Raw genomic sequence first — 24,961 nt, 5'->3', positions numbered from 1 at the left:
GGGGCCTGGGGATTTCATGCCTCGCCTCCCTCGCTGAATGTAACGAACTTTGCAACAGGGGCAGAGAAGAATTAGTGCAGGGTGCAGACAGGGAACTGGTAGCTCAAGCTGGGGTCCCTCAGCAGAGGATCTTCTAGTTCCCAGGCAGGAGCGTGGCAGTTGCCCTGTGTTTCTCAGCAGAGATGCTGCCTGTCCCTCGAGAGCTTGCTTTCCAGAAGGCAAGAGTGGGGCAGCCTGGCGCTGGGGCTGGGCTATCTCACCAACAGGCAACAGCTCCTTGGTTTAAAGCCCAAAAAGCTAACTGCATCCTGGGCTGCATCAAAAGAAGCATGGCCAGCAGGGTAAGGGAGGTGGTTCTGCCCCTCTGCTCCACTCTGGTGAGACCCCCCCTGGAGTACTGTGTCCAGCTCTGGGACCCCAACATCAGAAGGACATGGACCTGTTGGAGTGAGTCCAGAGGAGGCCATGAAGATGCTCAGAGGGCTGGAACATCTCTGCTATAAGGATGGGCTGAGAGAGTTGGGGTTGTTCAGCCTGGAGAAGAGAAGGCTCCGGGGAGACCTTAGAGCCCCTTCCAGTACCTAAAGGGGCTACAGGAAAGCTGGGGAGGGACTCTTGATCAGGGAGTGGAGCAATAGGAAGAGGCGTAATGGTTTTAAACTGAAAGAGGGGAGATTTAGATTAGATCTTAGGAATAAATTCTTTACTGTGAGGGTGGTGAGACCCTGGCCCAGGTTGCCCAGAGAAGCCCCATCCCTGGAGGTGTTCAAGGCCAGGCTGGATGGGGCTTTGAGCAACCCAGTCTGGTGGGAGACGTCCCTCTGATGGCAGGGGGTTGGAACTGGATGATCTTTAAGGTCCCTTCCAACCTGAACCATTCTATGATTCTGTTTTGTTCTCTGCACTGTTGTTGTGGGACTGCTCGGGCTTCCAGCCTTGCTGCCCCCTCCCAGCCTTCGGGTCTGACAGCAGTTGGGCAGCACCTTCGTGGTGGGAAGTCTCAGCACCTGGCAGGGGCCAAGGAGGCAGGGATGCCCACGCTTGCCTCTCTGCCAGGCTCTAATGACTGAGCCTTGGTTTTGCAGGGAGCAGAGGGAAGGCAGGATCTGGCAGGCTGAGCCAGGAGCTGGGCTGAGTCGTTGGGTCCACGCCAGAGACCCTGGCTGCCTTCAGCCGGTATCATCCCCCCCATTTGTCTGCTAAATAATTGAGCAGATTTTCTATCAAGCCTCCTTTGGAATGAGCTAATGGAGTGGCATTGGCCAGAGCTTGTGTAAGGAACCTGGCGAGAGCGAGGGGCAGGGGAAGGGGCGAGGCCCGACGGTGAGGCTGTTGGTCCCCTGCGTGCACCTTGTAATTAGGACTGGGCATATAGGTCATTATATATATATATATATAGGTCATAACACAGATTGAAACAGGCTTTGTGGAAAGCGAGTAGCCATCCCAGAATGGACATGAGCCATGTTGTGCCAGGGCTCGGCTGCCACTCTGCTCCTTGGTCTTCCCCCATGCCCCACGGGCACCATCCCCTCAGAGGCAGGGGGAACGAAGCCAGGCAGCATGTTCCCCAGCCCTGCCCATGGCTGATGCTCTTCATGTGAGTCTGGAGGGATAGGACACATGCAAAGTGCCAACGAACTTGTCTGCAGCGTGACTGTACAAGGAAAGGCCTAAGCAGCCTTCAGGGTGCATCTCCTAGGGACTTTTGCCCAACAGATGGAGAGGATAGAGGGAAGGGCACTGTGGTCACCAGGAACATGGTGGTACCAGCCAGCAGAACACAGGACGGGTATCCTGGAGCAGAAACAACCATGCTGTCCCAGTGGAGTGCTGAGCATGAGCCAGCAGGACCTGCCAGGAGGAGTGTCACTGGGCTGACATGATGTTGGGGGAATTCTGGCTGGATCTCTGCACTCTTCTCCTTTGCACAGTACAGATGGGTGCAGAGGGATGGACTGGCAGGAGGGAGGAGATAGAGAGATTCTCTGGGCCGAAGTAACGTGTCGGTGAGCAGGCACAAGGCCACGTGGGGAAGGCTGGCAAAGCAGACTGTTCAATTGCTTGATGGTTTTGGGGTTGCCTCCACTGGAAAAGTCACAGAAGATCCCAGTCTCCAGGTTCCTGAACTCATTCTGGCCACGCACCCGTGTGCTCGAGCCCTGCTGGGACCCTGGGGACTTGGCTGGTCCCCACTGGACGTGGTAGTTCTCTGCAGTCTTGTGTAATTACTGATCATGTAAACAGTAATGCTCCTTCAACACGTGTTAATGAGTGAGCTGTGGTGGAAGGAGGTGTGGGAGTAGACATTTCATGGACCACTCAGGCTATAGGAGTCCTTTCTACCTTGCCCTAAAAACTTAGAGAATGAGTGATACTTGAGTCTTGCAGTGTGTAACGTATCTGGGTGAGGGTGAGCCGGAGCACAGTGGCGTGACTAGCTCAGACCTAGGTTTCACGGTTAAAAAAGGAGTCTGGCCTTACTGATCTTACTGTTTTTACAAGCTGCCAGCTGCAAATGCTGTATCCTGGGCAGTGGGAGTGCCAAAGCTGGAATCTCCTGGCCCCTAGGGTCCGTCGGGCACACGCTGGGAGGCAGGAGCAGGCATCGTGCTGGCAAGCAGCAGGCATTGCTGCTTCAAGCTCTTTGGAAAACCATGAGCATCTTAAGGAAAAGATCCAGGTCCAACCTGGATTGTGTGCATCGTGTGTCCAGCCCCGGAGGAGACAGGAGTCAGCGTTGGAGGCTGGTCCCCAAAGCTAGTCCTTATCCCCGCATGCACAGGCGTGGGTCCCTGCATGCCGGGGATGCCGTACTTTGTGCTGACCCATTGCTTTGCCTGGCGGAGTCAAGAAGCGAGAGGCCGGTTTGGCAGCAAGCCGGGGCTGTAATGGTGGAGATGGCTGCCGAGAGAGGATGGTGTATTCCTCAGGGACCATCCATTACGTTACCCAACTCCCGTCTGTCGGGGAGGCGGTGCTCCTGGCTATGTTTTTCCTTGTTGAGATGATTTGCCTTCCAAGCTCCTTAATGAACTGCTTCAACAGTTCAAACTGCCTTGCCTTGCTTGTTGGAGCAGCACTGTGGTGTGAGGTCCTTTCCGAGCACCAGAAAGGTGTGAAAGGCAGCAGCAGGATTTTCCTGGGTAAGGCAGCGGGGAGCCGTTGGGGGCAGCACTGATACAAACCTCAGAGATGCTGTCCTGGCATAGTGGGCCTTAGCCTTCCTGTAGGGACAGGAGGATTGTAGCCAGCCAAGAAGAGCTCTCCTGGGCTTCTCCAGGCTGGTGTGTCCCCAAAGAGGCCCTTGGGAGCTTTTCTTACACTCTAGTTGGCCTGAGCTTTCCCCGAGCTTCAGTTGTTAGCCTCAGCTGAGGATGGAGGTTTGGTGGACCACTAATGCCTGGGAAGCTGATGTTGGCACCAGGGAGGGGAAAGGTTTGCGAGGAGACCTACAAGGATGGTGACAGAAGAGCTGCAGGTGGGTAACACCCACTCTGAGTGCTGAAGCCCAGAGCAACACCTTTCCTTTTGGAGGAAGACACAGTGCGTAGATGCAGCAACGGGCTCAACTCTGTTTTGGCAGGCATGAGCCATGCTCAGGGTGGTGCCCTCGGTGGGTTTGGACCTGGGTCTCTTCTCTTTCCCAGACATTCCCAGGGCAAATTCAAACCATCTTTCCCATGGGATCCCTGCCTGGGTGCAAAGCCAGGGGATGGCATCGCCTCAGCTCCATCCTCGAGGGGCAGGGTGCCTCTCACCTATCCACCCCGCACCTCGCCAACCCCCAGCAGCACCCCGGCGCGGCCAGCTCGGTGTCCCAGGCTCGTCAGGAATGCTGTACTAATGCGAGGTGACGGGGCCGGCAGCAGCAGGCGTGCGGGGAGCGAGGGCGCAGGCCAGCGGGGCCTGTCGCTCCGCATCCCATCACCTTCGCCGGCCGCGGGGCAGGTGGCAGCAGGCCACGTATTGCATGGAGCTGTGCACAAGGTCAGTGTCAGGAAGGGCGCTGGGCAGCTGCAGTTGTCTCGGGATAACTGCTCTCCCAAACATTGTCCCCTCCTTCGATGGCAGAGGGGGTTCTGACAAGCGTTTTGGGCACAGTTGACTTTTTGCTGGGAAAAAAGCTGTTTGTTTCCTGGCTGAGATAGTTGAAGGATGGGTGCTAGCACTGTCTCAAAGCCACAGGGACTTTCCCATCCCACCGGTCGCAGGGCTGCCAGCAGCTCTTGGGACTGGGGCACAGCTGTGGGGGGCTGTGGGTTGGGGGAAAGGTCTGCAAAGGGTCCTAGTCCCTATTTTTGGGTTGTGCTTGAGCTGTGCTCCTGCCTGTAGGGTGTCCCCAGCATCCCCCGTGCTGCGGGAACCTGCTTGCTCCCTCTCCAGCTGTGGAGAGGGCAGTGGTGGCTGGCAGACTGGGGGGGACAACCTTATCCCTCTGCAGAATCAGGCAGGTGTTATGGGGGGGCAGAGCCGCTCCCTGTGCCGGGGGCGATGCAAGGCTGGGTGCTGGGAGAAGCAGCGCAAGTGTCCAGTGAGGTGGGGGCCTCTGTCTGCAAAGGTTGTCAGGACTTACCCAAAGACCAGGCCAGTCTGACCCCGACTGGGTCTTCCCCAGGTGCCTCTCCCCACATCTAAATCCTCCTCATCCCTATTGGGGTCTGGATATGCCCTTGTGTTGGCTGGCGCTGCTCCCTCCCCAGCTCCCAGGTGTCACCAGAGACCTGCCCTCCTGGGGACAAGCCACCGGACGCTCCTCTCGCACCAGCCCCAGGCCATCAGCACATTTAACCCCCTTGCCAAGGCTGCCCTAACGCCGTTTGATGGGAACAGAAGCTGCCAATCACCTGGCTCTGTGTGCCAGGTCAGCGGGAATTCAGGGCTCCCTCAGACCCCCGGAGACCCACCACAGTGCCCGTGGGTTGCAGGGTGGCTGCACGCCGCTGCCCTGCGAGGGCAAGGAGACACTCAGCCCAGCGTGAGCTTAAAAAAATAGGCATTTTTATTCCAATGTAACTAGAGAATTACGACCCAAGAGAGGAGAGGATTACTCACATTTATCGATAGGCTTATTAGATTACTGCCTAAATAGCTGTGCTTTAGCAGCGCGTTTGTCCGCCTCAAGGAGAAGCGGCGAAGGAAGGTGGTGCATCTGAGCCCTCATCGTCCTTGGTGGCACGGGGACCGCTGAGCGATGCGGGCTGGGCGCTGTATGGCATCACCTAATCCTGCCTGGACTATTTACAGCTTCTCGGGAGGCAAAAGCTTGTCATGTTTGCTTGGCTGCGTGGCTGGTCAGGCGCTGAGCTCCATCCCTCCTGCGTGGCCACACTCAGAGAGGTGGCATGTACCCTCCTTGTGACAGGGTCACGCTCCCCCCACTCCCAGCCATGGCATGGTGATGGGGACCAGCACGGGCTGGGAGAGGACAGTGGCACCATCATCCTCTGGCATGAGCGAGGACACAGCCCCACGCATCACAGCTATTCCTTGGCCTGGGGTGCCCGTGGCAGTGACAGCCGGGTCATGTCTCCTGTGCCCAAGGCCATGGCAGACCACCATCCCAGTGTCACCATTAGGGAGTTTGCCCAAATGAAGCAGAGATTTCTCAGGTGTCCTGTGTTTGTCAGTGTTACCCTTGTGCTAATGAGGCTGTTCCCAGTGGCTTATGCAAGGAGCTCTTGCCAGGCACCGATGTTCCCCCAGCCCAAAACCCACCAGCAGCTCATGGCTGAAGCGGTTGTGGGTGATGCCCATCACCCTTGAGGGTCACAGTCAAGCCGGGAGTTCGGGGTGCCAAATAATCCTGCTTCTAGCAGCAATGGAGGAGAACGGCTCTCAGGAGGCCCGGCACTCCTCCCAGCTCTGCCCCACTACGACACGATGGGGGTGTCCGAAAAGACAGAACTGATGGACTCCGAGTCTGACTTGAGCTGCAGGACCTTGGGGTGCTTGGCATCCGGGAAGTCCTCGCTGAGGGCCAGGCGGATCTTGCCATTCTGCGTCTCCCTGACAGGCTCGAGGAAGACCACGTGCTTGTTGGCGCTAGCCTTGCGGTTTGGCCCGTCGGTGGCAGGGGGAGTGGTGCTGAGGATGGAGGACTGGGCGCTGCACTCCTGTGGGGGGCTGAGAGGAGCTGGCTTCTTGCAGCAGCTCAGGCAGCGGCAGGGCGTGAGGTACAAGTAGATGATGACGAGCACCAGGCTCACAATGCACCCCAGCAGGGTTGTGAGGCCGGTGCTGAAGGTCTCCCCGTCCGGCTTGGCGTAGTGGACCGTCACGTTGATTTCACACAGCCTGCTGAAATTGTGGGGGCTGTTGATGGCCAAGCCCACATAGACCCCCGAGTGCCAAGGCCTGGCCACCGCAATCTTCAGGCTGCCGTTGTGGTAGACCTCCAAGGAGCGGTTGCTGTTCCCCGGCTGTTTGATGGGCTCGTGGTGAGGGGAGATCCACATGTAGGTGGTGGCCATGGCCGGCCGGCTGGTGTTGCAGGTGAGCAGGAGGGTCTGGCCCACCATCACGGGGAAGGGCATGGGGTGCACGTCTTCGGGGCCTGCCGAGCAGTTCTCAAACATTTGGCTGTATTTGAGGAACTTGATCAGGGACCGGGGCACGTTGTCGGACACCTTGCAGGTGTGTTCCTCGAAGAAGTCCTTCACCGAGCTGAAACCTCGCTGCTTCCAGCGCTGGAGCATCAGGTAGAGCTGGCAGCTGCACCTGATGGGGTTGTTGTGCAGGTACAAGCCATTCCTGATGTTTTCAGGCAGAGCCGCCAGCTCTTCCACGGGGATGCTGCTCAGGCTGTTGGAGGAGAGGTCCAGCGTGCGGAGGCTGTAGTTGCCCAGCCCCTGGACCGAGTGGAAGGGGAAGGTGGTCAGGTTGTTCCAGCTCAGGTAGACTTTCCGCAGGCCGCTCAGCTTGGCGAAGGCGTTTTCATCCACTCGCGTAATGCGGTTGTTGTAGAGCAGCAGCTCCTCCAGGCTCACCAGCGCATTGAAGTAGTGGGTCTCGACAGCATGCAGGTGGTTGGAGGACATGTCCAGGTGCCGCAGGTAGGAGGCATTGTGGAAAGCTTGCGGAGAAAGGTCCTTTATCTGGTTGTGGCTGATGTGGAGGGCCTCGAGGTGCGGGAGGGCGGCCAGCCAGCGGTCGTGGAGCTGGGTGAGGGCGTTGTGGCTGAGGTCCAGCGTGGTGGCGGTGGGTGGCAGCGCCCGGGGCACGCGCTGCAGCATCTGCCGGCTGCAGCTCAGCAGGTCGGAGGTGCAGATGCAGGCAGGGGGACAGCTGTGGGGCACCGGGGAGGCACGGGGTGCGCGGCCATGGTCACACAGTTGGAGCAGCAGCAGCAGCTTCACCACCCGTGCCCACAGCGGGTCTGTGGGTGCCCACGGGGACATGGTGCCCGGCAGGAGCCTCTGTGTGGCCCGGCGGAGAAAACGTGCTGTGGTCCTCCCTGCTTTCCCCCCTGTGCTGTCTTGGGCGGGGGTGGGCTCTACCGAGCATCCGCAGACGCCCCTTTGCACCCCGCAAAGGAGGATCCCGATTCCAGCCGAGGGGCTTGAAAAGAGTTAACGGGGGGCATCGCCCTGCCCGGTGCTGCCGCCTACCTGTGCTCCGGCCGGCCGGGGGCTGCCCGGGGGCGGCTGGGGGCCGGTGTCCGGCATCGGTGGGGTTGAGCGGCTCCGGCGTTTCGGGCTGGGCGAACGCCCGGCTGCCTCCCGGAGCCGCTCCTCCCCGGGGCGACAAGTTTTCTCAGGGCTCCGCTCCGCCGCGGCGCATCCCCAGGCTCCGGTTACCGGTTGAGCCCCCTTCGGCGGGCGGCTGCTTCCCGGTCCACATCTCCCGGGGAGCTGGGCTGGCTGCGGGGGCGCCGTCCCGCTCCGGCCCCTATTTAGGCGCTGGCGGGGGGGGGGGGGCGGGGGGGCGGGCGGGATCCCATTGGTCCCGGCGCGGGGAGTGGTGGCCACAGCGGTGGCCCCGTGGCCCGTCTCGCCGGTGGGCAGGGCGATGCGCAGCCGGTACCGGCCCCCGTCGCTTGTCCCCGGTGGTGGTGGTAGTGGTGGGGCAGGGAATAAGGACCACTTCGCCCACCTACCCTCCCGCCTCGCCGGCGCGCAGCCACCCTCCCTCCCGGCTGGAGAACGGCAACCTCCACCGGCTGTCACCCCACCGGCTGCTCCGCCACCGACCACCCTCGGGGAGGGTGCTGGAGTAGACCCACCCCGCTGTCACCTTCGGGTGCCCCTCCTGTCCCATCCTGCACCTAGGCTGGGAGCGGGGATGGCACTCATCCCCCTCCACCCCCCCACCCTGCTGCTTAGCACCCAGTCGTGGTCCTTCCCGCTGCTCTTGTCCCCACCGCCCCCTGAACAAGCTAGCACGGACACACACACACACACCCCCCAGGACCCCTGGCTGTGGGGTGAGCCCGGTGGGGAGTCCCCACGGCAGAGGTGGGAGGTGGCCACAGGATGAAGGACACTCAGGAATGTCATTACCCGGTGCCCGGGCGCGTTAGTGGGAAGCAGAAAGCCGGGCTGGGGAATTGGTTTCCATTAGGGCAGCAAAAAGCTAATTTGGCGGCTGTGGCTGCTGCGCACTGAGGGGCTGTTAACCCCCTGCACCCCAGCCCCGGCTCAGTCTGTGCCAAAGGGCTTGCCCGATGGTGGCCACAGAACCACCTCTGCTCCTTGCCAAGGGCTGTGGGCAGAAGCCACAGCACTTGTGGCCGATGGAGACACCCACTAAGGTGCCCTTCATCTGTCCTGGTCATCCCTGCTGATGCTTGAAGGTGGGGAGACCCACAACCTTTTCTTTCTGCTTTGTGGGGGCACCTGCTTGCTTGGAGGGGGGGCCACCTTGAGCCGTCCCCACAGTGTAGGGGTGCCAGAGCCCCCAGCAGGAGGCTGCTGCATGGCACCTCTCCTTTTACCCTTGCTATGCTGGGCTGCCAGGGGGGTGCTGGCTGCTCCAGCCCTGCAGCTCCCCAGGCTCAGCCGGGCACCACTGCAGCCTCAGCAAGTGCTAATGCACCGTATCGATCCCCGGAGCCTCTGAGACTGGGTGGGGTGGCGGAGGAGGAGGAGGAAGAGGAGAAGGAGGAGAGGGACAGCTGCCCTTTGGTTGCATTTGAGCACCACTCAGTTCTGCCAGGAACATAGAGCCACCAGGCTGGGTGCTGTATGTGCCCAGCTGTGCCCTGGGCTCGTCCCCATGGGGCACAGGAGCTGGGGGGATTCTAGAAGGTTGTGGACGCCCCGGGTCACCTGCGGGGGCCTGGCCCCACATCACCACTGCCATCACACTCCATGCCGGGCACAGTGTCCCTGCAGTCTGCAGGGTGATGCCACCATCCAGCTGTGTGGTAGCTGGGGACCTGGTGTCCCTGTGACCCATCATGCCCAGGGAGGCCCAGCCAGCTCTGGGGGGTGGTGTGATGTTGGGGGGACGGGACAGAGGCCTGACTGTGTCCCTTTCCAGGGCCGAGCGTGCCACAGCGGTGCTGCTGGCGGACCCCTGCTTCCAGCTGCGCTCCATCCAGTACCTGCTGGGCCATGCCGAGCCCTTGGCCCTGGCAGCTGCTGCCCCGGCCACCGACAAGCGCCATTTCTCCCTGCACACCTGTAAGTGTCAGCTCTGTGCCAGGAGCTGGGCTCTGCTCACCACCAGCCCCTGACCATGGTTGGCTTGGGGGGGGACGGGGCTGCCAGCATCTGTGTCCCCTGTGACATGTCGCAGCCCCCTTAGCCCTGGGGACAGGGATCCATGCCTCCCCCATTGTCCCCCAGCGGTGGCACTTGGGATGGGGCTGTGTCCAGTGTCCACTTTTGGCAGCAGTTTTATCTTCTCTCGTTGCCCAGTGTTCAGCTTGCTGTCCCCAGCATGGAGATCTCTGTCCCCAGCAGCAGGCTCCCTGTCCTGGCTGGTCCCTGAGGACAGCTGCATCATCCCCCCCCCCCGCCATGCATCACCCAACAGCCTCGGGGCAGCCCGAGGGTCACTTTCACCCCCATTTTATCCCTACAGACACAGAGTACATCAGTGCTGAGGAGCTGGCAAAGGTGGACAAGATGCTGAGCCACCTGAGCGAGGAGTCCAAGCAGGCAGCTGCCACCACACTGGTGAGTCCCCCAGCCCGGTCCCCATGCTCAGCAGCAGCCCCGGCTCCCGGCACACCTGCCCTGGGACACGGGGCTTTTGCTGCCACCACTAACCACCTGGTGACACCCCACCCCCCCCCAGCCCACCAGTGAGGAAGACCTGTGCCCCATCTGCTACGCACACCCCATCTCCGCTATCTTCAGACCCTGCTCCCACAAGTCGTGCAAGTGAGTACCATGCATGTGTGGTCCCCACTGGGGTCACTACCAGCACCTGCCCCGTGTCCGCCCCCGCCCCAAACTGTGCCAGGGGCAGCTCACGCTCTTTCCTTCTCTGTCCCAGAGCCTGCATCAACCAGCACCTGATGAACAACAAGGACTGCTTCTTCTGCAAGGCCACCATCACGGGGGTGGATGACTTCACCAAGCCGCCCAGCTCGTAGCACCCAGCCCTTACCATGGGCTCCCCCAGCTGAGCAGGGCAGCCCCCTGCCCTCCACCTTGGCTTCTCCCCTAACACAGGGCCAGGACCCAGCACGGGGCCGCAGTGTGGGGCAGGGGGCTGCAGGGTGGGGGGGAAGGCCCGATGCCAGGCTCTGGGGCCAGCGACCCCCTTGCCCAGCACCTGGGCCACAGCAGCCCCTCTGCCCCATGGGCCGTTCTCAGGGAGGGGAGCCCAAGGCCTGGGCTCTGCTGGGGGGACGCACAGCAGCCCCGAGGCCAGGGCGGGGTGGGCCGGGGTGGGCGTTCGGGCTGTTAACTTGCCCCTGGCTGGGGGCTGACTTCATGAAATGCAGCATTAAATTATTCTTCCTTATGTGGTGCCCTGAGACGTGGGGAGAGGAAGCCAGGCTGGCCATGGTGAGCAACCCAGCGCTGGGGCCACACTCAGATGACACTCAGCGGTAGATGGAAATATAAATATTTAATCAAAGCAGAGCCAGGAGTGCAGGGCCCACCGGGGGCTGCTACATGATGATGCGCGGCTCTGGCACAGACTCGGCGATGGACTTGTGCGGCAGCACGTTGGCCCCATTGAGGTAGAGCTCATCGTTGACGATGACATCCTCGCCCAGCACGGTCACGTTCTCCATGCGAACCTGCCCCAGAGAGGCTCTGTCATGCCTGCCCCGGCTCAGTGCCACGCTCCTGCCCCCAGCCCCTGCGCATCCCTCCATCCCTTGGGCTGCAACCTGAGGAGGCAGGAGGGCAGGAGCTGAGCCCTGATCTCCCCCACGGGGGCACCCACATCCTCACCCACTGCCCCACGGAGCAGCTCCAGCCCACGATGCAGGATTCCAGCCAGGAGTGGGAGCGGATGCGGGCTCCCTTCAGCACGGTGCACCGTTTGATGCGCACCCCGTCCTCCACCACCACGCCAGCCCCGATCGTCACATTGGGGCCGATGACGCAGTTTGCCCCAATCTTGGCACTGGGGTCCTGCAAGGAAGAGGGGCTGTGCCGGGGCCGGGAGGGCAGCCAGAGCTCTCGACACAGCCTGCACCACTTGGCCAGCGTGGGGACAGGAGGGCACAGCTCGAGCACAGCAGCGAGTACAGCGGTGGGAGGATGGGGAGAGCCCGTGACCGATGTGCTGGGGGCTGGCACTTACCACCAGCACGTTCCCTACGACACCGGGCCCCGAGTGTAGCTTCTCGGGGTGCTGAGCCCTCAGCGCCTGCAGGTACATGCACATGCCCGTGAGGAAGTCCTTTGGCTGCCCGATGTCCATCCAGAAGCCTGTGGGGATAGAGCTGCGGTGACAGCCCCCAGCGCAGGGGCGGCAGTGCAGGCAAGACACCACCCCACTGCTACGCTGCCCACACCATACGCGGGGCCTTACCCTGCAGCTCCATGGCGTAGAGCTGCCCCTCCTGTGCCATGGCTGGGAAGATCTCCTTCTCGATGGAGGTGGGACGCAGCTGCGGAAACAGGACTCAGGGCTGAGCTGGGGGCCTGCTCCCCCGCCATCCTGGCTCTGCCCAGCACCCTGGTCCCTACCTGGATGCGTTGCAGGATGCCGGGGCTGAAGATGTAGAGCCCGGCGTTGATCTTATTGGACACGAAGACGCGCGGCTTCTCCACGAAGCGGCAGATGCGGCCAGTGTCAGCCTCGCTCACCACCACGCCGTACTTGGCTGGCTCCTCCACGCGGGTGACCACCAGCGAGCCCTCGCCGCCGTGCTGCCGGTGGAAATGGGCCAGCGCCGCGAAGGGGAACTCGCAGATCACGTCGCTGTTGAGGACAAAGAAGGGCTCCCCGTCCTCGGCCAGCAGGTCCCGCGCCAGCGCCAGCGGCCCCGCTGCCCGGCCATGAGTGACGCCGCAGGGACAGGGTGAACCCAGTGCCCAGGTCCTCCAGGTCCCACCTGTGCCTGTCCCAGTGTCCCTGCTCCCCACCGACCCTCCCAAGCCCCCAGTCCCTGGTCTTCACCCAGCCCTGCTGTCCCTAGTCCTTTCTGTGCCTGTCCTGATGTCCCCAGTCCCTAATCCTGCCCATGCCCATACTGGCATACCCCTCCCACTGCCCACGGTGTCCCCCTCCCAGTGTCCCCCATATCTCCCAACCCTACCCCTCCATACCTACCCTGCTGCCCAATGTGTCCCCCCCCCAGTGTCCCCCAGCCCTACCCATCCATAACCACTCTGCTACCCATGGTGTCCCCCTCCCAGTGTCCCCTGTATCCCCCCAGTCCTGTCCCTCCATACCCACTCTGCTGCCCATAGTGCCCCCCCTCCCAGTGTCCCCAGTATCCCCCAGCCCTACCCCTCCATATCCACTCTGCTGCCCAATGTGTCCCCCTCCCAGCGTCCCCAACCCTACCCCTCCATACCCACCCTGCTGTCCACGGTGTCCCACTCCCAGTATCCCCAGCCCTACCCATCCATCCCAGTGTCCCCCTCCCCAGCCCACCCTGCAGTCCCCGCACCCTACCCGTGCCCAGCGGCTCCTTCTCGTGGGACAGGGAGATGCGGATGCCGAGCTGCGGGCACAGAGTTAGCGGCGGGTGCGGGGCGCGTTGAGGGGGGGAGGGGGACGGACACGGACGGGACAGGGGGAGGGGAGGGACGACGACCCTTACCCTCTGCTCCTGCTCCCGCATGGCGGCTCCCAGCGCCTCCGACATGTAGCTCACCGCCAGCACCACGTGGCTGACGCCGGCCTGCGGGAGTGCGGGTCAACGGGCGGCGGGGAGACCCCCGCGACCCCCCTCCCCCGCCGCCACCGCCCCCACCTGCCGCAGGGCCTCCAGCTGGTGCAGCAGCAGCGCCTTGTTGCAGAACTCCACCAGCGGCTTGGGCCGGCTCAGGGTCAGCGGCCGCAGCCGCGTCCCGAAGCCGCCCACCAGGATCAGCGCCCGCATCCCCCCGCGCCCGCGCCGACACGTCAGCGCCCGCCGCGCGCCACTTCCGCGTCACCGCCGACCGCCACGCCCCCAGCCCGCCCCGGGCCCCTAGCGCCCGCCCCGGGTCCTAGCGCCCGCCATGGGTGCTGCCACCCTCCTTGGGTCCTAGCGCCCACCGTGGGTCCTCCGACCGCCCCGGGTCCTAGCGCCCGCCATGGGTGCTGCCACCCTCCTTGGGTCCTAGCGCCCACCGTGGGTCCTCCGACCGCCCCGGGTCCTAGCGCCCGCCACAGGTCCAAGTGCCCGCCCCGGGTCCTAGCGCCCGCCATGGGTGCTGCCACCCTCCTCGGGTCCTAGCGCCCACCGTGGGTCCTCCGACCGCCCCGGGTCCTAGTACCCGCCACGGGTTCCGCCGCCCTACCCAGGTCCTAGCGCCCACCGTGAGTCCTGCCGACCGCCCCGGGTCCTAGTGCCCACCATGGGTCCTCCGACCGCCCCGGGTCCTAGTACCCGCCACGGGTCCTTGCCCCGCCCGCCCCAGGTCCTAGTGCCCGCCACAGGTTCCAGGGCCCTCCACAGGTCCAAGTGCCTGCTCCGCGTTCTGCCGTCTGCCCCAGGTCCTAGCGCCTCCCGCCTCCCGAAAAGCAAGCGGAGATCAGCAGCAGAGCGGGCACCCACAGCGCCGCGGGGGCAGAGGGGTCCCGGTCCCACTCAGCTCCCACCCCGGGAGCTGCTTCTGTGCTTTCCCCCGGGGCAACGACGGAGACGACCCCCCATGAGAAGAAACGTTTAAGCCGCCTGCAGAGGGGTCCTGCCCGAGCCCCCCACCCCGGTCCCCGGCAACAGGCAGGCACAGCACACCAAGGACAAAAACTGATCCTTTAATGGTGGTTTTTGGTTCTCTGTGAAGCACAAACAGGGTGATTATTCATGTAAAAACAAACGGGGGTCAAGGCTATGTACAAGCTGTGGAGTCCCACGGCGGTGGTCCAAAGGGAAGGGGCTCAAGGCTCTGACGGAGCAGCGGCAGCAGCCCTCATCCATCGCCCCCGGCCCAGCGAGGAGGGGAACAGCCGGGGTGTCCCCAGGAGGAAAGGCCCTGCCCGCTGGGGACATGCACAAGGTGGGCTGGGCCAGGGAGGGTAACGCGGATGTTTTGGGGACCTGGGGCAGCCGCTGCTCACTCAGCTCCATCCCTCCTGCAAACCTGTTCCCTGAAACCCCCCTGAGCCCCGCCTGGGGGGCAGAGAGGATGGAGCAGTAACCCAAGGCAGGGGAGAGTGGTGCGAATGAAGGTCCTTGTCCAGAGAGCAGTGACCTGGGCAAGCTGGGGGACAGGCAGAGAGGTACGATGTAGGACAAAGCCAGCTCTTCCCCTGCCCCTTTCCCCACCTGGTGCCGCAGACCTGTGCCCGCTGGGGCAGCTAGGGCCACCAGCCAAGCACCAACACTTTCCAAGCAGAGTGTGCGCACATGCTACATGCAGGGAGAGTATTCCCCAAAAAAGCTTTCCTGAAGTAAAAAACAAAACAAAACAGAACAGAACAGAACCAAACAACCCAACCCTGGCCTCACAGGTACCCAGGCAGAGTTTCTCAGGCAGCCGGGGTAATGGTAACGCCATGGAACGAGTCAGTGACACTGGGGAGGGAGGAAGCAGGGGGTCCCAGCACAGAAACACAGGGGGGGGGGGATGATGCAAGGGGTGGGGGGGAGGGTTTGGTACCACCAGGCCACAGTATCAAACATTAATGCCCTCATCAAGGGAAGCCACGGGTAAAGCACTGGCTCCAGGAAGGAGCCCAGCTGGCTCTTTCATTTATTTTGGGAAAGACTTGACCCCCTGAAGCACAGCTCAACAGTCAGGTGGTGGCACCTATCCCTCAGCCAGGTCCTCACCTGTCCCCATGGAGACCCCCAAGGAGACAAAGGGGAGTCAGCCCTTACCCACAGCCTCCCCTTCCACGATCCCCGTGCAGGGACCTGCCAGGAGAGCAGGGGCTGTGGGGCAGGAGGCCCACTGTGGGACAAGAGCAACCTTGCGCTGGAGGGACACACTTGCGTGCAACCTGTGGGACCAACATTACACGAGGGGAAGGGTTGAAATGGTCCGAAAGGCCCTGCTGCACAGCTGGGGCCACGTTAACTGCTACAGATACTATTGCTAGCCCACAAGCTGAGTTCTTGCTTGGTCAGTGGTCCAGGGCAGAGTTACTCCTGCAGAGCCCCCTGCCTGCCCCTACGCAGCCCTGCCCGTGCCACCCGGGGCTCGAGCACAGCTCCAGGTGCCCAGCCTTCCCTTGGGGCCACAGCTCTGCCGGGGGTTGCATTTGGTCATTTATATTTCCGTGTTTGGGGTGGTTATTCACAGTGCCCAAACAGCAAAAAAAAAAGGCAGCATCAAAAGCTGAGCCCCACCGGCAAAACCCAGGGCAGAGCCAGCGCCACCGAACACCGAGACCAGCACCTGCGCTGCTCACCGTCAGCCCCACTGAGGCTGCCACCTGGTAGTCGAGCACCCTTTCCAAATAACTCAGGAGAATTTCAAAGGGAAGGCTCTCCCCGGGGCTCCCAAGGCTGGAGGCTACTCACGCCACAGATCCAGCCCCCCCCAAAGAGGCCCCATGCTTTCCTGCTTCCTCTTCCCTATGTCCAGGTCCTCCCTCCAGAACGCACACAAGACAAGCGAAGAACCGATACACCCAACACCCAGGGGGCATCTACAGAGCCTCCTCCAGCAGGCAGAGCTAGTGCGGTCAGAACCATCTGGTTGGCACGAGGAGCTCTTCCATCCTGCCTCCCCTCAGCTCTTCTATCCAAGTACATTTAAAAACAATGGAGCAATACAATTGTTTAAAACCAAAGTTGTCTGCTTTTTTCTGTGGTAGTAGGTGGTCTTGTCTGCTCCTGCCACCAGGACAAGAATAAGAGGCCGTAGCCCAGGGCTACTGGTTTTCCTCACGCATCTGTTCCATGATGTTGATGAGGCTTTCCAGCCCGAACACGTAACCCATGTCGGGTCCGTCGTGCACAGTGGGGTCATCACGAAAGCCTTTGAAGGTGCTGTGCGCAAAGTCAATCATACGCACGTCCACCTTGGGCTGGGCTGAGGAGCCAGGCTCGGTGCCACCGCCGTCCTGAAGGCTCTCCGGCAGAGAGCTGTCAACCCGCTTCAGGCGCGTCTCTGGCCGGCGCTCCACAAACATCCCCGCCCTGCTGTCCTTCCCATCATATATGATGAGGAGGGAGCTGGAGTAGAAGCGGTAGGAGGCCTGTCTCTCCAAAACCGCCTTCAGGCTTCGCAGTTTGGCGAGGATAGGCTCAAAGAGGTCCTTGCGCAGCTCGATGCCGTTGTGGAGATACTGGTAGAGGGCGTTGCGGAAGCCCTCAATGGAAAGACCGCGTCCATAGTATTTATTCCTGCATAAGTAATGCCCCGTGTCCAGCTGATAGACCTAGAAAGCCAAAGGAAACGCATGTCAAGTGGGAACACCAGGTGAAGGCCACGCAGAGAGCCCTGAGCTGTCCTGGACCAACAGGGCAGAGGGAACTAGTTCTGTACCCACCATGCCCAAGAGGGAGCAGGAAGCAGCTCTGCCTGCTCCCTAAATCCCTAAGCAGCTCATGGGAGCATTCCACAGGCACAGCCAGGGCGCCCAACTACCAGTTCTCTCCCAGGACACCAAAAGGGCAGCTCGTCAGTCCAAGCCTCCATAAAAAGTGTGACACAACAGGCCCTGAGGCTTAAAAAGTCACGTCTTACAGCAACTCGGACAATGCTCTGGCAGAGGGAGCTGCTGGCACGTATTGCCGTTATTATGTGGCATGTGATTAATTAAGGGCCCTCATTGCCTCAGAGTCTGTGGGCAGACTCTGGGTTACAAAATCCTCCCGCGGGTGGGGAAAGGAGCGACTGTTGCACAACAGCACCAGCCGCAAATCCTTGTGCACAGGGCCCATCCTCAAGGGGAGAGCAACTTCTTAACACCCAGTACACCACGGAAGCAAGTGTCAGCTGATGCCGGGACGGAGGGACACCTCCCTCCCCAGGCACCGCAATTCCAGCCGAACACTAAACCACAAAAATAATTTTATTGGAAAATCCCCTAATTGTCTGTGAGCAGAACAGCTTTGGATAAAGCAGGCTCTCTCAGAAGAAGCAGGTTCCTTTGTTCCAGGACTAGAAATGAAGAGAAAAAGCATATACTGTGAACGCTGATGTACCCACCTGAAGTGGAAGACTCCGTAACCCAGTGCTCAGCAGAAGACACTAACTGGGAGGTCTAATGGGGCTGCGAAAGGGAACGTGCAGCAACCGCAGCCTTGGGGATCCCTACCTGCATCCCACACACACGCACGCCCAAGGTGGCAGAAGTGCTCTGTTCACACTTCTTCATCTGCCGAGCAGCCTTCTCCTCAGACGCATCATCTCCGTGCTGTCTGGTCCCCATCTTCAGATCAAGTACGCAGGGAAGCTTGAAGTGATGCACCACGTTCTCCAGCAAAAGGAACTCTGGGAGATGCGTCAAGGAGAGCTCACCTGTCAGAGACACTCCTCCCCAGGGCCACCAGACAGGGACTTGGGCCAGCATGAGATAGGGCTGGGCAACAAACAAATAGGAACCCAAAGAACAGAGAAAACTGTTTGGGGATGTGAAGAAAAGGACAAAATCCCAACAGAGGCACCCGGGCTTTGACACTTGGTAGAAAAAAATCAGCCTGGAAATGGGAATGGCCACCAGTAATCAAGGAGGTGACATGGGCATACTGGAAACTGAGCAGGGGGAACTGAAGAGCAGAGCAGTGTCAGGAAAGACGGGGTCTACCAGTAAGAATTGCTGATACATTAAGGAAGAGCTTAAAGTCTAATCAAATTAGCAATTTAACCATATGGATAAACAATACAATCCCCACGGACTGAAGACTCGGGGCTCAGCGCTGTTGGCCTGCCCAGAAGAGCAACGCTGCCCAACACACGGGGGGGAAGGGGGGAACCGAGGAGGAGCTACAAAGGCAGGAAACAGAACAGTTACGGGATTCTTCAATTACCACCATGCACAATGGGCAAAGCCTCCATTAGGGCACAGCGCTGGGAACAAACCCCAGACAATCAGTGCAGCAGCTGGTCCCAAAGGGGAAAAAAACAACCCTGATGTTTGCCCCAAGAACCCCTGCAGGGCAGGGTTCAACACGTTACGCTGAAACAGCAACCAGAAGACTGCTAGATCAAACCTGCGAGGAAGTTCAACATTTAGAAAAAAAAAAAAAAAAACCACACTATCATCAACTATGGTTGATTTTGAAAGAGGAACTCGATAAAAATAAGGAAGCGTGATTAAAAAGGCCAGCCAAAAAGAATTACTTCTCTGCAAGTGATGCAGGCTATTTAAAAATAAAAGCTGGAGGCTCAAAGCACACGTTTGAGAATAGGAAAAGGAAGCCCACACAGTTAAAAGGGTGAAGAATACAGCTATTAAAAGCAAGTTTGTTTCTACGTGTGGGAAACAGAATCAAGCTCCAGCAGGTGAAACAAAACCAGCCCACAAGTGGGCAAGTTCAAGACAAAAGCAAGAGCAGTCATTTGTGAAGGCACAGAAAGTAACAAATCCATCTTCAACCACAGGAAGAAGCCAGTCAGACTGCCCGAAGAGTCTGAAGGCAAAGTACAAAAGGAGCTACAGGGGAGGAGGGTGGGATGGGGGTGTGTGAAGAGGCTCCCCAAAAAGAGAAATAAGATTAATATTTTGCTTCTTTGTTTACTGGGGAAGAGCTTAAGTGATTCTCAAGCCAGAACTCTCCTTAAGAGTTCAGAGAAGTCTCAAACTGAAATGAAAAGGGAAGAGATCACACATTAAACAGAAAATAAGAGACGTGTAACTCGTTTAACATCACCTTAGTACCAAGCGACTGAACAGGGGCTACAGCAACACTGATTTGTTGAGAACTGAGGAACTACAAACCAGCCTGACTGGTCCCACAGCCAGTTGCCAGCAGGGTCTCTCTGTTGAAGAGTGTGGATCTGCACAAGTGATCGAGAAAAGCGAGTGAAGAGCGAGATGACAAATTCACTCTAAGCACCAAGTTACTCAAGATTGCAAAAATAGGGAACAGTAGTGGAAAAACTCCACACTCCTTGTGGAGTTTTTCCACTACTGTTCCCTATTTTTGCAATCAACCATTAAACGGGCGGGCAAAATTCACTAAAGTTTACACGCAAGACGATAAACATAAGGAGAAAATGATTCTTAATGCATAAAGCAATGTGTTTTGAGAGAGCCATTACCAGTCAGAAATGGGATCTGGGGGTAACGAAACAGCATTTGGAACAAGAGAGTATGTTAGGGATTATGAGGGAGAGGAGAGAAAACAGCATTGGACACCAGTGGAAACCTCTGATTCACCTGCATCTTCCCTGTTGTGTGCAGTTCTGGTCATGGTCTCCAGAAGGACACAGTAGAACTGGAAGAGACTCAAGAAAGGTGACAAGGACAAACACAGCTCCCTCCCAAGGGATTACTGATCGGGGCAGACCTGCATCTGCTGCCGGGCAAAGCCTGATGTGAGAAACTACAGTTCAAAACACAAGTCAACAAAGAACCAGAGAAGAAAGCAAGCACGGGATTCTAGTCAGACACATGGCTTCTCTGAGCTTCAGCGTCAGACATTAGTGTCACTGCATGGAAAGCAGGAAGGAATAGTAAAAAGAAACATATAATACAGTTTTTCTTGTGCGAACGATGAGAAAGCCAAAGGAAGTAAGTAGCCTTGGGCACAAACACGAAGGCCAGGGCAGACTCTGCTTCCCAAAGGATACTGTAGAGTTTTCGGTCCTTGGACTCTGACCGCATGCGGCTCAGCTGCTGCTTATGACAGCGCAGGCTCCAGGGGTTGTAGCTGATCTTTTCAGAGCTCAGACCACTGTTCCCATCCAACATCTGAAATGGAACATCTGAATGGATGTGCAAATCCACCCTGGGACTCTTCGTTTCCTGGATGCTGCTGGAATAAAGACACAACAAAGTTGCCTGTTAGAATCCATGCCTTCTCCAGGTACTTACAACTGCCACATCCTCCCCTTGCACGTGGCCATCTCCTGTTCCTTCTCCTGCCACCTTCTTAACAGCAAATCCTCGCTAATACCCCTCGCTGTGGACCCACACTCAAGAATTTGGTCTATCCAACATCTCTGCCAGGTTGCACTGCAACTGATAAGAGTAAGCAGGAACACTTGTTTCTCAGGGAGCTCTGGCTGGTGTGAGAAGGTAGAAACCCATATTCAAAGTACCTTTGGGAAAAATCCTCTGGGTTAATAACCAGGTAGACCAAAGAGTGTTTGAAACTGCTCCACAGGCTTTGGTTCCACATCCAATAAACTGCCAAGGGTTATCCTGTGGATGAGTTTGCCCTGAACGTGGCAAAACTGACACAGTTTGCTGGACTCGTTAGTCCACGGTGTGCTTGGACTAGCACGTGCAAGACAGCCTGGCTACTGTATGGAAACGCAAAATGTCCTCAACAAAAGGAGCACCAGAGATGAAAGGGGACGAGAGATTTCGGCTCATCACCTTGTCACTGGGCCCTCTTTACCTTTCAGTGCTGTCACTGGCCAGGCCAGGCTTTTCCTCCTTGTGCTCTGTGCCGCTGCTTGATCTGTGAAGGCTCCGACGCGAGTGCTTGCGTCGTGGCTGGTCCCTCTCTGGCAAATCATCCTGCTCTAGTGCCTCACTCTCCACATAGGGATAGGCCACCAGGTTAATGTAGCCATCACTGTCTCCCTCAAAACAGACAGATACCACACCTGTAGAGAGAAGTGACACCTCAGTTCTGTTTCCCACAACCACCAGCACCCAAACGTTCAATGGGAGACAGTAAAATGTAACTCTCAGAGCACCAGAGCAATGGAAGGAGGTTTAAGACTACAAGAATCCAGATGTTTTTAGGGCAGAACAGAGGAGAAATCCCCCAAACAGTGCTCTGTGTCGCTACCTGATCGAACAGTCAGCAGCAGTGGGGGAAGCTCTGCCAGCCACAGGAAATTAAGGACAAAAGCGCAGCTGGTAGGCTGAGGGGTGGGATTATTTCCTTCCATTCACTCTCACAGCAAATGTCGTCAAACTGGAGAAAGTAAAGCACAGGCTACCAAGATGCTGAGCAGGGCAAAGCACACAAAATATATATATATAGTTCATTTGGGGAGGTATTGATGTCCTGCAGAAGTGTTCCTGCTGCTGACCTCCTCCAAGCTCAGGAGTGATGCATCCCAGTGAAGAGAAAGTTGGGCAAAAACACCAGGAGGCCTGCATGGATGAACAAGGAGCTCCAGGACAAATTCAAACAGAAGAAGGAAGCCTAAAGAGGGTGGAAGCAAGGACAGCTAGCCTGGGAGAAATACAGAGAAATTGTCCAAGCAGCCAGGGGTCAGTTTAGGAAAGCTAAAGCCCAGATAGAGTTAAATCCAGCCAGGGACATCAAGAGCAACAAGAAAAGCTTCAATAGGTATGTTGGTGACAAAAGGAAGACTAGAGAAAATGCGGGCCCTTTCTGGAAGGAAACAAGAAAGGAAGACGCAGGGAACTACATGCCGGTCAGTCTCACCTCTGTGCCCAGCAAGATCATGGAGCAGATCCTGCCGGAAACTCTGCTAAGGCACATGAAAAATAAACAGGTGATCGGTGACAGCCAACATGGCTTCACCAAGGGCAAATTGTGTCTGATAAATCTGGTGGCCTTCTACAATGGGGCTACAGCATTGGAGGAGGAGGGAAGAAAAACTGACTTAATCTACCTGGACTCCAAGGAGAGACACTGGAGTGGCCTTCAGTATCTAAACGGCCTACAGGAAAGCTTGGGACAGACTCTTTATCAGGGAGTAGAGCCATAGGACAAGGGGTAACGGTTTTAAACTGAAAGAGGGGAGATTTAGATTAGATATTAGGAAGAAATTTTTTACTGTGAGGGTGGTGAGACACTGGCACAGGTTGCCCAGGAGTTGTGAATGCCCCATCTCCAAAGTTCAAGGGCAAGCTGGATGGGGCTTTTGAGCAACCTGGTCTAGTGGGAGGTGTCCTTGCCTATGGCAGGGGGATGGAACTGGATGATCTTTAAGGTCCCTTCCAACCCGAACCATTCTGTGATTCTCCAACAAGGACATTGCTCGCCAAGGAGGAGTGTGCTTTCTCTGATAAAGGATCTCTCCAGCATCTGAGCTATGAAGAACAGAGCGAGGTTGAGGTGACACCTGCCATTTATGGCAAGTCAGCCAGCATTGCAGAAAAGGGATCTGCAAGCTTCCAGGGCTTCCTAGCAATAAAAACAGGGGTTCCTGGAAGTAAAACTACCTCATCCAGGTGCAGGCAATCAGGACCATTTGTGTCCCATCCAGTTTCACCTTCTGAAGGCTACTGGGAAGCACCATAGTCCAAGGGAACATATAAACATTTCTCAGCACAGACTGGCTATATCTAGCTGGCCAGCCACAGAGCAGGACAGCTGACACTTCTAGTTAGGGCTGACATCTTCATCTTTGGGAGTCCCTCAGCCCTGAAAAGGAGGCTATCAGCTCATGTCCCAACTTGCAATGGCCAAAATCTTTCATTAGCTTCTCACCAGCATTGAATAGCTGCCAGGAGTATCAGATGCTAGATGCAGACAATCAAATGATTCATCACAAACGTAAGGAAACCTTGCACTGCTCAGCTGATGCAGCCCATCACGTTACTGTCCTTCCTTTTCCCTTCTCTGCGTGTGACAATGCTAACACAGTTCAGGTGGCTCAACACAACTTCAGCGCAGCTCAGGACTCCAGCATGTCACTACAGAAATGCCACTCCAAGCACTCTGGCTGCCTGGACATGCTCCTCACGACACCCCTGTGGAAGGCAAGCTTATAGTAACACCCGAGTGCTCAGACAGGAAATATCCTCCCCAGTACTCCCCTCCTCGGAACAGTAAGAGCAACTTCTGGGACTATCAGGAAATTGCACGGGACTCTCGGATGAAGCCCCACACTAGGGTGGAGGTGTATGTCCTATGCCTTTAGGCTACCAGGAAGTATCTGACTTCAAGACGACAGGTCTCCATCTGGACTCTCAGCTTCATCAGTTTTAAATGTATCTCCCAAGGAAAGCCTGATATCAGGTCAATTCTAGTAATTACACAGGCTTCAGCTGAGATTTCTGATGGGTCACTAGAGCCCTGTGTGGCTCCAGAGTGGCTCGAGCGTACAGGAGGACCTGTCTGTTGGAGACTGTATCTTTCATTCACGGTCCGCAGACAGACACCGGTAGGTAAGCTGACACTGCTTTGAGACCCTCAGGCTGCAGCCAGATCAAACGGCAAGACCCTGAACAGATGGTGGTCCCAGCTGCCTGAAGCACTGTCCTCCCAATGCCACGTGGTGACAAAGAAGCAGAGGCCACAGGAACACCGAGTCCCCCAGAAGGCTACCTGCCAGTGTCACCATCCTGAATAGAAACACACATGGCCGAAAGCATATCCAGCTTCCGGAAGACACAGATGAGTTGCCGAGCTCCTACAACGATACAGGCACTGGAAAATTCCATTCCTGCAAAGCGGCTGGGGACAAGGCTTCACCTCAGTGCTGGGAAAGCAGCACTTCCTGCTTCAGCAGCTTTCTGAGACGGGCCCATAAGAGAGATGTGATGAGGAAGCAATAAATTACGGGACTGGAATGTGCAAGTGCTCAGTGTATGATTTAACTTCATTTGCTCAAGGTCAAGGCTGTAATTGACAATAACTTGGTAGTAAAATTACTTCAGTTACACGTCCATAACCTTAAGCTTCAGACTGCAACTGTCACACTGCATATTCTCTGCCTAGAAAGAGAAGCACATTAAACCCCGAGTGCCTACAAAAAAAAGACTTCCTCCTTTCCAAGGGCTCCTATCAATTTGCTAGCCTGCAAAAGAGAAAGAATTAAAATCAACAAAGAAGATGACACCAAAAGACAGCAGAGCTGCAGAAGATGAGAGGGCTGGTTCTTGAAGCAGGTAACTGCATTCTGGAATGACAACAGGCCTCACCTTTGTACTCGGGTGTGAACTCCTTCATTTCTGGGGGCAGAGATTCATAGAAGCGCTGCTCTCTGGTAATGAGGGGTTTGCAGACAGTATGGTCGTCGTAGCGCATCATGCTGCTGTGGCCGCCCACCTGGTGAATGAAAGGCTCCAGCAGGACCCCCCGGTCTCCAGATCGAGTGGCATTCTTGCCATACTTGCCCACTTCCATGGTTTGACAAACACACATTGCGTTGGGCACCAGTTGCACTCTTGGAACATGGGGAGAGCCACATGGGCTGGGAGGGGTAGCTCAGCAGTGGTCAGGCAGCCACAGGGGAGAAATCCCAGCAATCTGCTTCCTTACAATGATCTGAAAAAGCAAAAGGAGATTCCTGTAAAGAGAGGACCACTGGCATTCACTCCCTATTTTCTAGGAAAAGTTTCTGGTATTTATTTATATCCCTAACTGCTCCTCTTCTGTTCTCTGTTTACC

At 57.8% G+C, this 24,961-nt stretch overlaps 4 protein-coding genes across 8 annotated transcripts in view; 1 reads left to right on the top strand and 3 right to left on the bottom strand.

Moving 5' to 3' along the window:
• LOC141478159 (E3 ubiquitin-protein ligase RNF123-like) overlaps window positions 1-10,919 on the top strand; it is a 50,015-nt gene extending 39,096 nt beyond the window's left edge. For all 3 annotated transcript variants that reach the window (XM_074167277.1, XM_074167279.1, XM_074167278.1), the window contains exons 35-38: window positions 9,484-9,626; window positions 10,030-10,124; window positions 10,246-10,331; window positions 10,447-10,919. In XM_074167277.1, coding sequence (XP_074023378.1) covers window positions 9,484-9,626; window positions 10,030-10,124; window positions 10,246-10,331; window positions 10,447-10,546 — 424 coding nt within the window. In that variant the 3' untranslated portion in view covers window positions 10,547-10,919. The remainder of the gene's footprint in view (window positions 1-9,483; window positions 9,627-10,029; window positions 10,125-10,245; window positions 10,332-10,446) is intronic.
• LOC141478165 (amphoterin-induced protein 3-like) lies at window positions 5,874-7,400 on the bottom strand. The gene has a single exon (XM_074167285.1). It carries the CDS (start codon window positions 7,398-7,400, stop codon window positions 5,874-5,876), a length of 1,527 nt encoding a protein of 508 aa, XP_074023386.1.
• An 89-nt stretch (window positions 10,920-11,008) lies between the features above and the next one.
• Window positions 11,009-13,505, bottom strand: LOC141478162 (mannose-1-phosphate guanylyltransferase catalytic subunit beta-like). 2 transcript variants are annotated; one of them, XM_074167282.1, is made up of 8 exons: window positions 13,340-13,505; window positions 13,187-13,267; window positions 13,039-13,087; window positions 12,105-12,406; window positions 11,947-12,025; window positions 11,716-11,843; window positions 11,361-11,543; window positions 11,009-11,203 (listed from the first exon to the last, which is right to left on the bottom strand). In XM_074167282.1, the coding sequence occupies exons 1-8, from the start codon at window positions 13,466-13,468 to the stop codon at window positions 11,072-11,074; spliced, it is 1,083 nt and encodes a 360-aa protein (XP_074023383.1). In that variant the 5' UTR covers window positions 13,469-13,505; the 3' UTR covers window positions 11,009-11,071. The 2 variants fall into 2 exon arrangements, with proteins under 2 accessions (XP_074023383.1, XP_074023382.1); XM_074167281.1 differs by having other exon boundaries at window positions 11,072-11,217; window positions 11,297-11,543.
• Window positions 13,506-16,395: 2,890 nt separating this feature from the next.
• On the bottom strand, window positions 16,396-24,715 carry LOC141478163 (inositol hexakisphosphate kinase 1). Of its 2 annotated transcripts, none has more exons than XM_074167283.1 (5): window positions 24,493-24,715; window positions 21,038-21,248; window positions 20,265-20,449; window positions 17,788-17,963; window positions 16,396-16,905 (listed from the first exon to the last, which is right to left on the bottom strand). In XM_074167283.1, exons 1-5 carry the CDS (start codon window positions 24,713-24,715, stop codon window positions 16,396-16,398), a joined length of 1,305 nt encoding a protein of 434 aa, XP_074023384.1. The 2 variants fall into 2 exon arrangements, with proteins under 2 accessions (XP_074023384.1, XP_074023385.1); XM_074167284.1 differs by having other exon boundaries at window positions 20,265-20,446.
• Window positions 24,716-24,961: the final 246 nt, after the last annotated feature.

This window comes from Numenius arquata, unplaced genomic scaffold (genome assembly GCF_964106895.1).
Source record: "Numenius arquata unplaced genomic scaffold, bNumArq3.hap1.1 HAP1_SCAFFOLD_280, whole genome shotgun sequence".
NCBI classification, from domain to species: Eukaryota; Metazoa; Chordata; class Aves; order Charadriiformes; family Scolopacidae; genus Numenius; species Numenius arquata.
This window is presented reverse-complemented; position numbering and strand designations above follow the sequence as displayed.